The sequence below is a fragment of the Drosophila miranda genome, chromosome 2 (genome assembly GCF_003369915.1).
Source record: "Drosophila miranda strain MSH22 chromosome 2, D.miranda_PacBio2.1, whole genome shotgun sequence".
In the NCBI taxonomy this organism is placed as follows: domain Eukaryota; kingdom Metazoa; phylum Arthropoda; class Insecta; order Diptera; family Drosophilidae; genus Drosophila; species Drosophila miranda.
Genome location: NC_046675.1, coordinates 29,939,654 through 29,954,102, shown reverse-complemented (window position 1 = coordinate 29,954,102; position 14,449 = coordinate 29,939,654). Strand labels below are relative to the sequence as shown.

Sequence of the window (14,449 nt, the reverse complement as noted above, 5' to 3'; positions counted from 1 at the left end):
AATCGATAGAGAATATTCAATTGGGGGGAAAAAGTGTTGGAAATTGCTTTCAAAGGTGTTTTTGGGGAGTAATTTTCCCAATAAATTGATTCGTTTGACACTTTTCAAATGGCTTGTCTCAGAGTTTTGAAAGTGTTTCTTGATGGATTTTGCATACTTTATTAAAGTTTTCATTGTTTATTTCGGGGATAATTCGTTTATTTATTCATAGGTTTGGGAGATACTTGTAAAAATTGTTTAAAAGTATTTCTTATTGATTTATCTCTATTATTATCTATTTTTATATCTCTAATATTGTGCTTTTGAAGATTTAATTCCATTTTTCACGATTTCCCATGGAAAAGATTCCATTAAGATGGACTCAAGTCCTGGATATCGATTTTAAATCGATTAACTCCACCTTTATGGATATTTATTAGCAAAGAGTCCCCAGATACCCAAAGATGTGGCGCATTTCTTCAATTATAATCCCCTTTGGCTTTTGATTGTTTATTATTTCGCATTTTTGCTGATATTTCGAAATCATTTCGATTGGCCCCCATTCGATCATCGAATGACGCTAAGCCTCTCTGGACAACAATGTTGGCCGAGTCGCTGAGAGACGTTTCTGCTTACGCAGCCCCCCCAAAAGGAAATTGAAATTGTGTGTTTGGACCACCCACAAATATAGTAGAGGAGGGGGGAAAATAGTTGGAGGCAAGAGGCAAGAGGTTGGGGCCCGACTTAGGCACAGTTCCAATTTCTTTGTGGGCAACCGCGAGCTATTGACACGAACGAAACGAGAGATGGATGCCGACGCCCATAGCTTTTTGGATACTCTTTTCAGAAGCACAGCCGACTCTATGGGGATGTCTATGCTTTGCTCTGAAGAGCCTTCTTTGGGTTTGTGTATAGCCTAGGGTATTCCCACTGTCGTATACAGCCTGGCTTTCGTTTTTGTTTCTCTTTCATTTTGTTCCATCCACAATCCATCCTTAAACAGTAGCACCAGAGACCGACCTCCGAGAGAAAGAGTGTGGAGGCGGGTGGGGAAGCGGGAGGCATCAAGCATAGAGCTTTGCCTGTTTATTCTTTTGAACATATTTTTTGTTTATTTTCCTGGTTTTTTTTTCTTGCGCTTAACTCTTTGCTTAAGCACTCCCCTCACCGCCACCGCCACCGCCACCGCCCCCGCCTTTGGTCGCCTGTTTCGTCTTCCAGTTCATCATCATCATCATCGTGCTCTGTGTTCCTCTTCGTCGGCATATTGCATTGAAATTTGCAACACATTCTACTTTGTTGGTTCTTTGGGCTACCGTTTGACGTTTGGGCCCTGGAGGAGCCACGAGAGAACTGTAGAAACAAGAAAGGAAGGCTGTCCTCTGCGGGAGGGGGGAGAACCGTTGTTGCGATACCCTTGAAGAGAGCCTTCCTTCTAGATACGAGAGTGGGAGTGGCAGAGAGAGCGTAAGAGTTGAGGGAGAAGACAAGCAAACTTGCTTTCATCGAAATCATCATACCCTCTGTAAAGGGTAAAAACCGAAATGATTTAATGCAAATTTTATGCGCCATACTTTTTCATAGCCTTCGCTACGGTTTCTGTTCTTGTTTCTGTTGTTCCTTCTCTCTCTCTCTCTCTACCTCTCTCTCTCTCTCTACCTCTCTCCCTCTCTCTTTGTCTCGCTGTCTCTGGCTGCTCCACGTCTTCATCATCGTAATCCCCGCCTGATCATGATCATCAACGACTGTCATTGTTTGTCAACCCCCAACAAAACGTTGGCAACATTTTAATACATTTTGCAACGGTGCTCACCCCCCCCCATGGTAGGTGGTGGTGGGGATAGATAATTCTCCTTTTCTGAAATTGGAGTGCTTCAAAGCAAGGTTGAGACATTTTTTTCAAGCTTTGATTTGAAATTCAAGGAATTTTTGTATATTTCACAAAAAGAAAATTCCATTTATTATTGGGAAACAAGGGCTTACGATTGTTTACACCGGAGAATTGTTTACGTATGCCTAATATACAATAGTTTTGTCGAAAACAACAATTGATATCTTATCCAGCAATACAATCTGTTTTCAATAAGCTTTCTATTACTATTACTACTACATACCCGTAGATATTTTCGGAGATATACATACAGGAGATACGGAAATGCGATAGATATTGATACCATTGAACGTTTCGTGTTAAACGAGGGCAATATTCTAGTAAAATCTATACAGATGTGTACAAGTTCACTGATCTTTCACTTCACACACTCCACGTCCTTACATACCCCCCCACAAGAAGTGCCCATTGAAGTACCATCATTTGAAGTGCAGTGTATTTTAAGTACTAAATTGTTGCTTAACTGCAATTAGCTGGAAACACTACGACAGGGCGGCAGCCTTACGGCCAAGAAAGAACCTGCAGCGATAATGACGACGATGATGAGGTTGTGGATGCCCTGAAATAAATTCCTGTGGTCTCTGTGGCGCTACAACAACAATTTTAATTAGTCTGGAGGCCTAGTAGAGGAAGTTTTTTTCGCCAACCATCGGCAAATTAATCGAAATGCATTAAAGCCAATTAAAAGACAGAAACAACTCGAAGTAGGAAATGTTGTTGTGGTGGAAAACGGAGGAGGCGCCAAAATGCAGTTTGCTATTGTTGTGGCCATTGGTGTTGTTGTAATCAAGAGAACGAACGAATGAACGAACGAAGTCCTCCTGGGTAATCGTTTAAAGAGAGTGAGAGAGAAGCATTGAGTGGAAGGCGAGAGAGCATTGAGAAGTAGAAGAAGAACTCATCCTCCTTGGGCCTACCTCTCCACGGCTTAGTGCTTTGCAGAGGGTATTCTATGTTTGATCAGATGTTCGTAACACAAAGAAGTGTGTATATATTAATCGGAATCAACATATGCATATCCTTCTGTCTGGTGTGGTCTGTTCTGGTCTGTCTTTCTGTTTCTATGGAAATCAGTTTCTCAGTTTTAAAGATATCTTTTGCTGAAGCGCGCTGCATCGATATGCGCTCATTCGATATGCAAGGGTATTAAATACTTCGTCCCCGAAGGCCAGCGCATTCTCTTCTTGTTTTCGTTGTTGCCTTTTTGCAGTATTCGCTTCGTCATCTTATCGTTTGGGGGCCCATTGCAATCAGTCTTCGCAGCCGTGGACCCCCCGTCATCCCCCCCTGCCTGCTCCTGCTGCTCCACATTCTCAACAAGAAGAAATAAAGTAAATAAAAAAAAGAAGAAAAAAAATGTTCCTGCCTCTGCTTTTAGCATTTTCGCGCGTTTGGCGTTTCGTGTTGCCAGGCTGGGAAACGGGATTGTGGAGTGGGAGAGGGACGGGTCCCTTCGTGTCCGTCTTCCAAAAGCCAGCACACACACACAGAGACACATACAAAAACACAACTTATCGTGCACTCGTCGTCGTCGTCGTCGTCGTCTTTACAACTCAACAACGTCCGCCGACCCGACCCCCAATGCGTCACCTTCGTCAGCAGCATCCATCCAGCAGCAGAAGCAGCGGTCGCAACAGTGCAGCGCAGCGCAGCGCGGCAGCCTTTTCATTCTTCTCCGCTGCATTCTCTTTTTTTTTCTTTGCGCTCAAGCACAGCGCATACAAATAATTTACGCCATGCAAAAGCAAAAAGCTAAAAATGAGTAAAGCCAGCACACTATCACAGTGGCGGGCTGATAAGTGTGGCTGGTAAAAGGAAGCACACAAAAAGTTTAAAAAGGGCTTAAATGTTTAATGAAATAAAGTATTCCAAGCTGTAAAGTTTATCAAAGTAATGTTAATTAAAGCAGGCCACTTTTCTGACCGCCACTGTGTTACGCTGTTACACCCGTTGTATACTTTCCGCTGCTGCTGCTGCTGCGTTTGCTGCTGGTGTGCTGGCTGCAGCGTATTGCATTCATGCGTGCCAGAGTGTGTGTGTGCGGGAGATGAGACGAAGGCAGGCACACGAGCTGTTTGCATTTACTCTACGCAAATGAGCGGCATTCCCTCGTTCCATTATTTCTCGTTCTCTGATTTTTCTCCACTGGGATAGTAATGGCTGGATTCAGGGGCTGGCTGGGCGCCTGCCTAAGCCGCCTCTGCGCACAACTCACTCTCACTTGATGCTGCTGCTGCTGCAGAGCGTGATTTGAATGACTAAGAGAGCGGGTGGGGGAACAGTAGAAGAAGCAGGAGTTGGCAACAACATAAAGTACTTAACAAAAAAAAAAAAATCATTGCAAACAAATTCTGAAATGCTAACTGCACTCGCTTGCCTGCTCGCTCACTCTAGCCAAACTCTTTGATAGTGTGGCTCGGCTCGGCTCTCTCCCTCGCCCGCACTCCCGCTCTCCCCTGCTGTCAACGAGTGGGGTTACTGACATTGCAGCAGCCCGGCAGCCCGGCAGAGAGGAACGTAGACAGCGGTGCAGAGCAGAGCAGAGTAGAGTAGAGATGATGATGATGATGATGATGTGTGAGTGGCTACCGTTGCCAAGTGCAGTGTGTGTGCCATTCTGCTCTAAGTGCGTCGACGTCGCCAGCAGCGACATTAACTTTCTGCATGCCTTTTTGGCTTTTATTGCTCTCTTCTTCGTTCTACACTTTTGCCTTCTACAATGCGGCTCGCCTCGACTCGCCTCGCTTCGGTTCGCTTTCGTTTTGGATTTGGCGCCAAAACAAATGACACGAAGAGTAGCCCGTACACAATCCGTTAGGGTTCAAAGAACTCTTGTCTAATTACGATGCACTCACTACTCTCGCATATGCATATCCATAACAAATTGTATACTATTACGTGGAAGCGTGTGACTGTGTCTGTCTATGAGAGCGAGACTCTCACGCATTATTATTTATTTTGCATTCAATTTGGCAGCAGCAATGACTCTGCATTGAGACAGATCGTGCAATAAAACGGAATATTCCAATTAACAAAAGCAGACAAACAAAAAAAATCAAGCAGTGTTGTTCTCAATTACATTTCCGCGAAATTGGTCAAACAAAAAATTTAGAAGAAAAAAAACAAAGTCTATTACTGTGTGAGTAAATCTATTAGCCACAATTTATAGATCTCTGTATAGATCGTAACCATTTGAAAACCAACAGCTAGAATATTCCATTACACGTGTGTGTGTGTGTGTGTGTGTGTGTGTGTTTGTGTGTGCATATGCCAAAATGCAGTCGTCTCTGAACCACATCATAAAATGCAACAATAAAGACAATGCAGATGCAAATGACGATGATGATGATACAAATAATGCTGATGGCAATTGACAAAGCACTCACACACACACACGCACACAGGGAATGCAGATGTGAACATTCTTGGCAATGCTCGAAACTACAATAAATAGATAACTGTAATAATGCTCTCTACTCGAATTGCCGGGTTGTATGTATATTTTTTTTTATTGCTTTTGCTTGTTTGCTTTTGCGGCCAGTTAGGTCTCAAATGAACCGTATATTGCAGTGGGACATTGAGACCCTGCGCGGCACAGTTGTGGGCAAATAATTGGGGTAGGTTAATCATCAATGAACTGTGGTTGGAATATGTATGAAAAGGTAGGGTAATATCAAGGGACAACCCTTTTAACAATCCCATGTCTGATCGTATACAATTTTTCTGCCCGCCACTGTAACTACAGCCAGAACCTGTGAATTACACTCGAAAGTAGATGGTTTCCCATCAACTAAGCCAGGCAGACAGACGGACGGACTGACTGTTGGGCGGGCGGGACAGACGTGATGTGGGTGTACGACGGTGTACGGTTAGATTTACTTAAGCACGCTTCGGTAGCAGCAGAGCAAAGGCCCCTTGCCTCTCTCCGTCATACCTTTTGCTGTGACTAAGCACACAGACACAGAGAGATGGGTATAGAGAGAGTGGGAGAGGGAGAGAGAACACTCCCCCCGCCTTATGCTGCAACGCATGAACAAATATAGAAGATGTGCAGTTATTTACATAAAAGCTTTACAAATATGTGCACAAGCTTCGCTCGCGTGTATGTGTGAGCATGTGTCCAACTAATCACGGGATCAACTTTTAAAAACCACGACTTTAAGCCCTGAGTTTGAGCTTGAGCTTCAAACATCAGCATGCTGCTTCGGATGGTACTGCTTCTTGGAATTTAAAAAACTGTACCAGACACTATGTCTACCGCACCGACGCCGCCTCTCGTTTTATTCTGGATTTTTCCTAACAATTGCAGAGGCAGCCTAGCAACCGAGCAAACCAGCCCAGCCGCACAGTAATGAAAAGCAAAGTTGTGCAGCAACAAAAAAAATACTGCTCGACTATCGGATGCCCTTTAAACTATTGGATAGATCGTTTCTAGTGGTAGAAATATAAATGATTCTCATAAAATCCTATAGTTCTAATAACTGCTTGAATTCGTTGGTACCGCCTCAAAAAAGGGTATTCCAAAATGGGCATAAAAGTTAAGGAGCAAAAGGAAAATAAAGCAATCATTGCACTTGTCCCTCCCATCGCATATAGCGGCAGAGGCAGCAGCATAGGCGGTGGCAGAGGCAACAACAATATGGCCAAGGCCTTTCCTTTTTGCCTCCCTTTTTTCCTGATTCATTTCTGGTTGCTACGTTGCTTCAATTTAGCTTCGTTTCGTGCCTCTCTGCCTGTGTGGTGTGTGTGTGAGTGTGTGTGTGTGTGTGTGCTAGCCCACAATGGGCGTGGCAGTCATTTCCCGCAATTACGCCTACACACAAACGACACAAAAAGGAGATGGAGATGAATGGGATAGGGTTGGATGGAGAGTGGAGAATGGAGAATGGAGAATGGAGGATAGAGAATGGCTGGGCGGGTTTGCTGGTTGAAAAGGAGGCTCTCTGACTCTCTGCCACCTCCTGATAAGCCGTATCTGCCACACAGAATGCAACAGCGAGCGATATGGCAACGCTGTGTTGTCAACTGCCACAAATACAGGCGCACCACGTATACGGGCCATGCCCAGAAGTATGCAACACTTTTTAAATAAATTGAAACGGAACCCCGGCCCGGCCTTCGGTTCGGAGCTAGAGATGCAACTCCAAACCCCTTTTTTTGGGCTGGGTTGGGTTTTGGGGGCGTGCTTGATATGAGTGGGTGTGTCCATAGAGTTTGTACACGTTTGATTGGGAGAATCTAGGGATATCTTTGGCTCGAAATCGATGGGGGTTCGGTTAAGAAGTAACAGAGGTTGAATAATATAGTATTTTGGTTTATTTTTGTATAGTTTTTAGTGATGAAATGATCCCAAAATTATTCCAAATGTTGGTTTTAAATAATTTACGAGGTATTTTCATGTAATATGATCCTAAAAAAGAGTTCCTTGAAATCTGTTCCCGTTGTTTCCGTTTGGAACCAATAAAAGTTGTATAAATTATTGGTATTTTATCCGTCTGCCTATTCCTTATGCGATTATAGTTTTTCGAATGCTCCTAAGGCTTCTTTGGCATCCTTTGAGCCTAACAAGAGGCTTGCCACCGAGCGATGCCTCTCTCGTAGCGTAGGCGACTGTATAATCCATAAAGCTGCACCTTTACCCTTTCCCTGCAGCCCTCGCTGCACCTCTTTAACCCTTTCCCTCGTACTTGCCCCCGCCAGCCACCTTCGGCCCTGCCACAAGTTCATCAAAGTCGAGGCTGCTGTTGCTGTGTGCGTGCGTCTGTTGTGTGTGTCTCCCTGTGTGGGTGTATTTGTGGTTGCCAGATGATTTTGACTTTTTATGCAACTGTACGCCTGTGTATGTGTGTCTGTTTGGCTTTGGCATGAAATGTTTCAAGTGTCATTTATATTTCATTTTTACTCTTTTTTTTTTTTAATGCTGGCAATGCTGGTCGGTCGCATGGAACAGTGGAGAGGAGGCCCTTCGGCCCTGTACCCGAAACCAGAATCCCAGAACCCCAGAACCATAGACCAGACCCAGACCCAGACCATTGGACGTCTGTGCAAATTAAAATGTTTCCGTTGTCGTCGTCTCACACACACACACACACACACACACACACACACACACAGAAACAGAGAGAGTGTGGGTATAGAGAGAGAGAGAGCAAAAGCTAGTTTCGGGGTCGAAGCTTTGGGTACCCTTTAGAGGCGGTTTTTTGTAGGATAGGTGGTGGGATATGGTCCTTCCTTGGACTCCTTCTGGCAGCATTGGTGATATTTATATAGTCCTTCCTTGGATTCCTGGCAGCATTGGTGATGTCTAGCCTTAAAACAAAGTTTTTTTTTTGGAATATCTTTGGAAATAATAAAGATTTTCTTATGAAATATTATATAAGGACTCGATCCTAGTGTTCCGAGTGTCTTGTAAAGAAACAGACGGTTATTTCTGCGTAATGCTGCCCCGTCTTCATTTGACCTCCAAGTCCTAATACGCTTCTCAATAAGGGGTATCCCCAACAAGAAGGATGATGGCGAAGGATTATAGTGGAGCGTATATTTGTGTCGAGATTGAATTTTATTGCCTGCCAACGGGTAACCGGCAACGGGCAACGGGCGGCGCCAATGGCGGGGCAGTAGTCGGTGCCTGGTTGCAGGGTCGTCCTGGTTGGCTGGATCGCGCAGTGGCAGGATGTCAGAGTTGTCAGGATGCGGATTACACTAATTATGAAATGACATCGACATCGACATCGACAGCGGCGATGGCGACGGCGACGGCGATGTCGTTGATTTTAATGGTTTTCTGTTGTCAAGTTAATTAACAAATTTTCTCGCTTTTCGCAGGACCAAAATCGAGAAGAAGCAACGATGCAGCAGTCCTCGATGAGGCAGTGGTTGTTGTTGGCGTTGTTGTTGTTGCCGCACTGAAGACACACACACACACACACACACATAGACCACGTAGAAGCCTCCATGTTGCACATGTTGCAGCAAGTAAAATGCTCAGCGCTGCCAATGCAACAGCCACAAATGCAGCAGGAGCAGGAGCAGCAGCGATTGCCGCAACCGAAACTTATGTCATAACAAACAAGAAACAACAACAGCAGCAGCATCAGCAGCAACAGCAACATTTTGTTGTTGCCACCAACAAAATGGTGATACCTGCCACTGGAGCAACAACAGCAACAACTACATCCACAACAGCAGCGGCAGAAACAACGCAGCAGCAACAGCAGCAGCAACATCAGCAACAGCAGCAACATGTACTGTTTCAGCCGCACTTGCATGCAACTGCAACAACATCCACACCTCAGCAACAGCAACAGGCACCACCTCAGCCGCGCCAACATCCCAAGAAGCGAAAATTTGATCCAGCAGAGCTGGACTCACATGTGAGTCCTTCGGCATTGAATTGCGGTGCAGGCGCCAGCGATATCAAGCTGCAACAGCAACAACAGCAACAACGTATTATAATTGCATCACCGCTGCAACATGCCGGCGGTAGTAGTACTTACAAGCAACATGTGGCATGCAGCAGCAGCAACAGCAGTAACAATGGCCATGCGGCAACAATCAATCATCAGCAACGCACACACACGCCCACAACGGCTGTCTACTACCAACAGCAGCAGCGTTTTATCTTTAACTCTCACAATCAGCAACATGTACAGGAGCAACATCCACAGCCGCAACAGCAGCCGCAGCCGCAGCCGCAGCAGCAGCAGCAGCAGCAGCAGCAACAACAATCCTTACTCGATCTCAGCGAGTGGAACAATACCCGTGTCCTAGCCAAAATCCATAATCATTATGCCCCAGGGATTATACGACAAGTGCAGGAGGCACAACCCGATTCAATACTCGTGGAATTCGATTCCACCGATCTGGGACTGCTCCTATATCCGGATGTGTTCCACAATGGACGATATCATGTGATACTCGATGCCAGTCCACCCATGGCAGATGTACGTACTATCCCTAATAGTCCTTTGGAATATCCTTTATAAAGAAGTTTCGTGTAATTTCCATAGATCACGCTGGATGCCCGGGTCTGTGTGCGCCAGCGTGTGGAGGGACGTAGCTCTGGCAGCTTCGTTTATGTGGAGGGCATCATCACGGACATCAATCAGGCCACAAAGCAATACAGTGTCCAATTGTTTGGCGATGATATGGTAAGGTTCTAAGGGGATATTCATAGTATTTGCATTGAAAACTCTCCATCTTAGGCGCCCACAAAGGTTGTGCGTCGTGCGGATCTACGTCTGTTGCAGCCACCCTGGTGGGACGAGCTCAGCGAGCTGTCACCCTCCTCGGGGCCAACCGTAGCAACAACGACAACAGGCAAGCGGAAGGCAGTGGAGGCCATGCCCGTGCCCGTGCCCGTGCCCGTGTCCAGTGGCAACATTGTGTACCCAAAGGTGGCCACAGGAACGCCCCTTACTTTTGTGGCCACACGGTACGACGGCAAGCTGCCCACGGCACCGCCCACGCCCACATCCACCTCCCAGCAGCAGCAGCAGCAGCCGCAACCGCATCTGAAACAAGAAGAGTATTACCGGACGACGGCCACATCACCGTTCCAAAGCTGTGTAGTGCCGACGGCGCGACCGCCCTTGGGGCTGGGGGGCCATGTGGTGGAGCAGACGACCACGGGGCAGACGGCGGTGCAGGTGAACGGCCTGCCGGACATAGTGATCTCTCCGGGAAGCAATGGGCAGCAGCAGCAGCACCTGAAACCCCAACAGCAGCAGCAACAACAGCAGCAAGCGTCGCGTGGCTGCGACGACTACGAATCGGATGACGAGCTGAATGTGGTGGGTATCGGGTATTCGCCGGCTGCCGGCGACCTGGACACGGAGAAGATGAGCGCCTGCAGCAAACGGAGCAGCATGCAGAGCCGCGGCAGTACGTCCAGTCTATTCGATCAGAGGCTGACACCACGATCTCATCCAGCAACTCCAAGGTGCGACTCTCTCTCTCTCCCTCTCTCGCGTATTCCAGTGGAATATACTCTATGCTCTCTCACAGATCTCAGGCTACTACGCCGCATCGTTTCAAGAAGGGCGACATCGTGGAATCGGAGTCCGGCGTGCGCAAGAAGTACAATGGGAAGCAGTGGCGACGCCTCTGTATGCTCTGCACGAAGGAATCTCAGAGGAGGGGCTTCTGTTCGAGGCATTTGAATCAGAAGGGTAACAATGCCCATCCCTCGTCCACGGGTCCGAATCGTTTACTGAGGTTTGTCATCTGATCCATCCTATCTCTTGGCCACTTAACCCTTGTTCTTAACCCTTTTCAGTGATAGTCGTTCCAGCAGCAAGACACAGATCGATGAGGACACATCGCGTGACTCGGAGACATCGCCCAACTATCGGGTCAAGGGTCGCTACGATCAGGAGGACACCGATGCGGCCGCCGTGCTAGGTAAGTCTCTATATGTAGTCCTCACACCTTTTTGACTTTTTATGACCCACGAAAATAAAAGAAAGAGATAGATAGAGTGTCTAAGAGCCGCCTCATAAAAGCATTAAAATTGGAATTTGTGTGGAAATTTATTCATAGTTTTGAGCTGCAATTCATTTCAAGGCTGGTCTTTCCAGCCTCTGCTGCTTCTGGTGCCGCTCTCTCACACCAGCGCCAGCTTAACTGTTAATCTATCTCTCTGTTCACGCAATTACCCACACCACCAGGCAGAGAGAAAGAGAAACAAGGGGGAACGTGGTGAGTTGCTGCGGAGACCGCAACTCTACATTTATACCCGATACATGGTCAGTATGCCTCTCCTCCGGCAGACGGCGCTGACATTGAACGACGCGGTAAAGATTGCGTGCGAGAGAGACACAAAGTCAGTTTGAACGGGTCGTCGGGCGCTTAATTTTTTATACCCGATACTCAAAATGAGTATTGGGGTATATTAGATTTGTGGTAAAAGTGGATGTGTGTAACGTCCAGAAGGAATCGTTTCCGACCTCATAAAGTATATATATTCTTGATCAGCATCAATAGCCGAGTCGATTGAGCCCTGTCTGTCTGTCCGTCTGTCCGTCTGTCCGTCCGTCCGTCCGTCCGTCCCCTTCAGCGCCTAGTGCTCAAAGACTATAAGAGCTAGAGCAACGATGTTTTGGATATCGTTGTTCTGTGATATGTCACTGCTACAAAAATATTTCAAAACTTCGCCCCGCCCACTTCCGACCCCACAAAGGACGAAAATCTGTGGCATCCACAATTTTAAAGATATGAGAAAACCAAAAACGCAGAATCATAGATAATGACCATATCTATCAGATTGCTGAATCTGGATCAGATCAGATCATTTTTATAGCCAATAGGAACAAATCAATTTGCAGTGGCTACGCAGCGCCCGACGTCACGCTCAGACTGATTTTCTGTCTCTCTCGCACGCACTCTTTGTCGTGTCGTTTAATATTAGCGGCGTCTGCTGGAGGAGAGCCATACTGACTTAGTATCGGGTATAACCGTAGAGTTGCGGTGTCCGCAGCAACTCACAACGTTCCCCCTCTTTTTTTAAATTTTTTGAGTTTTATATTAAGCAAAAAAAATACAAATCAAAAATAATAATTATACAATAAGAATCCAAAATAATAATTACACATTAAAAATCAAAATTAATAATTAATGATTAATGAATATTTTTGAGTTTTATTGTATAATAATTATTTAATAATAAAAATCAAGAATAATAATTATACTTTATATACAGTACAAAATTTTTATTTTTGATTTTTTTTGAATAATGATTATTTTTTATTTTTACTGAATAATTATTATTTTTGAATTTTACTGAATAATTATTATTTTTGATTTTTATTGTATAATTATTATTATAATTATTATTCTTGATTTTTATTGAATAATTATTATTATAATTGTTATTCTTGATTTTTATTGAATAATTATTATTATAATTATTATTCTTGATTTTTATTGAATAATTATTATTATAATTATTATTCTTGATTTTTATTGAATAATTATTATTATAATTGTTATTCTTGATTTTTATTGAATAATTATTATTATAATTGTTATTCTTGATTTTTATTGAATAATTATTATTTATGATTGTTATTTTATTGAATAATTATTATTATAATTGTTATTCTTGATTCTTATTAAATAATTATTATTATAATTGTTATTCTTGATTTTTATTGAATAATTATTATTTATGATTTTTATTCTTGATTTTTATTGAATAATTATTATTATAATTATTATTCTTGATTTTTATTGAATAATTATTATTATAATTGTTATTCTTGAGTTTGATTGAATATTTATTATTATAATTATTATTGAATAATAATTATTATTATAATTATTGTTCTTGATTTTTATTGAATAACTATTTAATAATAAAAATCAAAAATAATAATTAAACAATAAGAATCCAAAATAAAAATTACACATTAAAAATTAAAAATAATACTTATACTTTATATACAGTATACAATTTTTATTTTTGATTTTTATTGAATTGCAATTTAAAAATTATGAAAATTTTGAAAATTTAAAAAAAATAGGGGGAACCTAATTTTGAAATATAAGTTTTATAGTGAGATCTAACAGGAGTGTGGATACCAAATTTGGTTACTCTAGCCTTAATAGTCTCTGAGATTTGTGGATGCCCCAGATTTTCGTCCTTTGTGGGGTTCTGGACGTTACAAACATCCATTTTCACCACAAATCTTATATATCCCTATACTCATTTTGAGTATTGGGTATAAAAAGGGCAGGGCAGAGAGCGAAACTTAAGCAGAGCCTGACAGAGAGAGGCTTTCAGTCCATTTGTTTTTTCTCGCTCTGGTCATCTATCGCGGCGCTTCTAGAAAGATTTTGCATCTGGGCTTGTCGACTTTTTAGTTACCCTTTTTAGAGAGTTTATTTAAGCCTCTAAGTAGGTTTGGGCCCGTAGAACAAGGAAAACATCCATAAAGCTACAACTTTCTCATATATTGCTCTTCTAGAGAGGCTTCCTCGACTAAGCTTCAAATTGGTGGGGTAGTACTCATGCCATAATAATCCCTTTCCAATAAAATATTTAGTTCAATTCATATTTTTATTTATTCAGAGCAGAACCTGATTACTCCTTCGAGTAATCCTCGGGTTGCTTCCAGAAAGATTTCTTTGACTTAGTTTCGAAACTGGTCAACTCTATATGCACCCTACAAATCATATTCCCATTCCCTAATCCCCTACTAAAATATGTTTAGGGAATGTAGAAGAAAGAACAAGTTCTTTCATTCAGTTCAGGCCATAACCGGATTTCGAACCAAAACATTCTTTGGAAATGGTAGCGCACTTTAAAGCTGAAACACTCATCTCCTGTTGTTTGGGTGCGCTACTTGAGAGATTTTCACAGTCAGCTCAACTTTTGATGTACCCTACATATGCACACTCCCATCTTAATCCGCTACTAAAACGCATTTTGGGAATCTTGAACAAAGAAGCCTATTCTGCCTTCCATTCAGTTCAGAGACCCCAAGATATTCTTTGAAAATGGTAGTAGCGCACTTTGGGCAGTCTCTATGGCTGAAACTTTCTCATCTCCTTCTAATGCTGTTTCGGGGTCGATGCATT

At 43.4% G+C, this 14,449-nt stretch overlaps 1 protein-coding gene across 9 annotated transcripts in view; it reads left to right on the top strand.

The window, feature by feature from the left end:
- The window catches only part of LOC108155751 (putative transcription factor capicua), a 53,993-nt gene that overhangs the window by 29,860 nt on the left and 9,684 nt on the right, over positions 1-14,449 (top strand). For 8 of the 9 annotated variants that reach the window (XM_033390102.1, XM_033390105.1, XM_033390104.1 and 5 more), the window contains 5 exons: positions 8,696-9,813; positions 9,880-10,020; positions 10,075-10,811; positions 10,877-11,086; positions 11,148-11,272. In XM_033390102.1, coding sequence (XP_033245993.1) covers positions 8,851-9,813; positions 9,880-10,020; positions 10,075-10,811; positions 10,877-11,086; positions 11,148-11,272 — 2,176 coding nt within the window. In that variant the 5' untranslated portion in view covers positions 8,696-8,850. The remainder of the gene's footprint in view (positions 1-8,695; positions 9,814-9,879; positions 10,021-10,074; positions 10,812-10,876; positions 11,087-11,147; positions 11,273-14,449) is intronic. The other variant, XM_033390109.1, reaches the window with a different exon arrangement.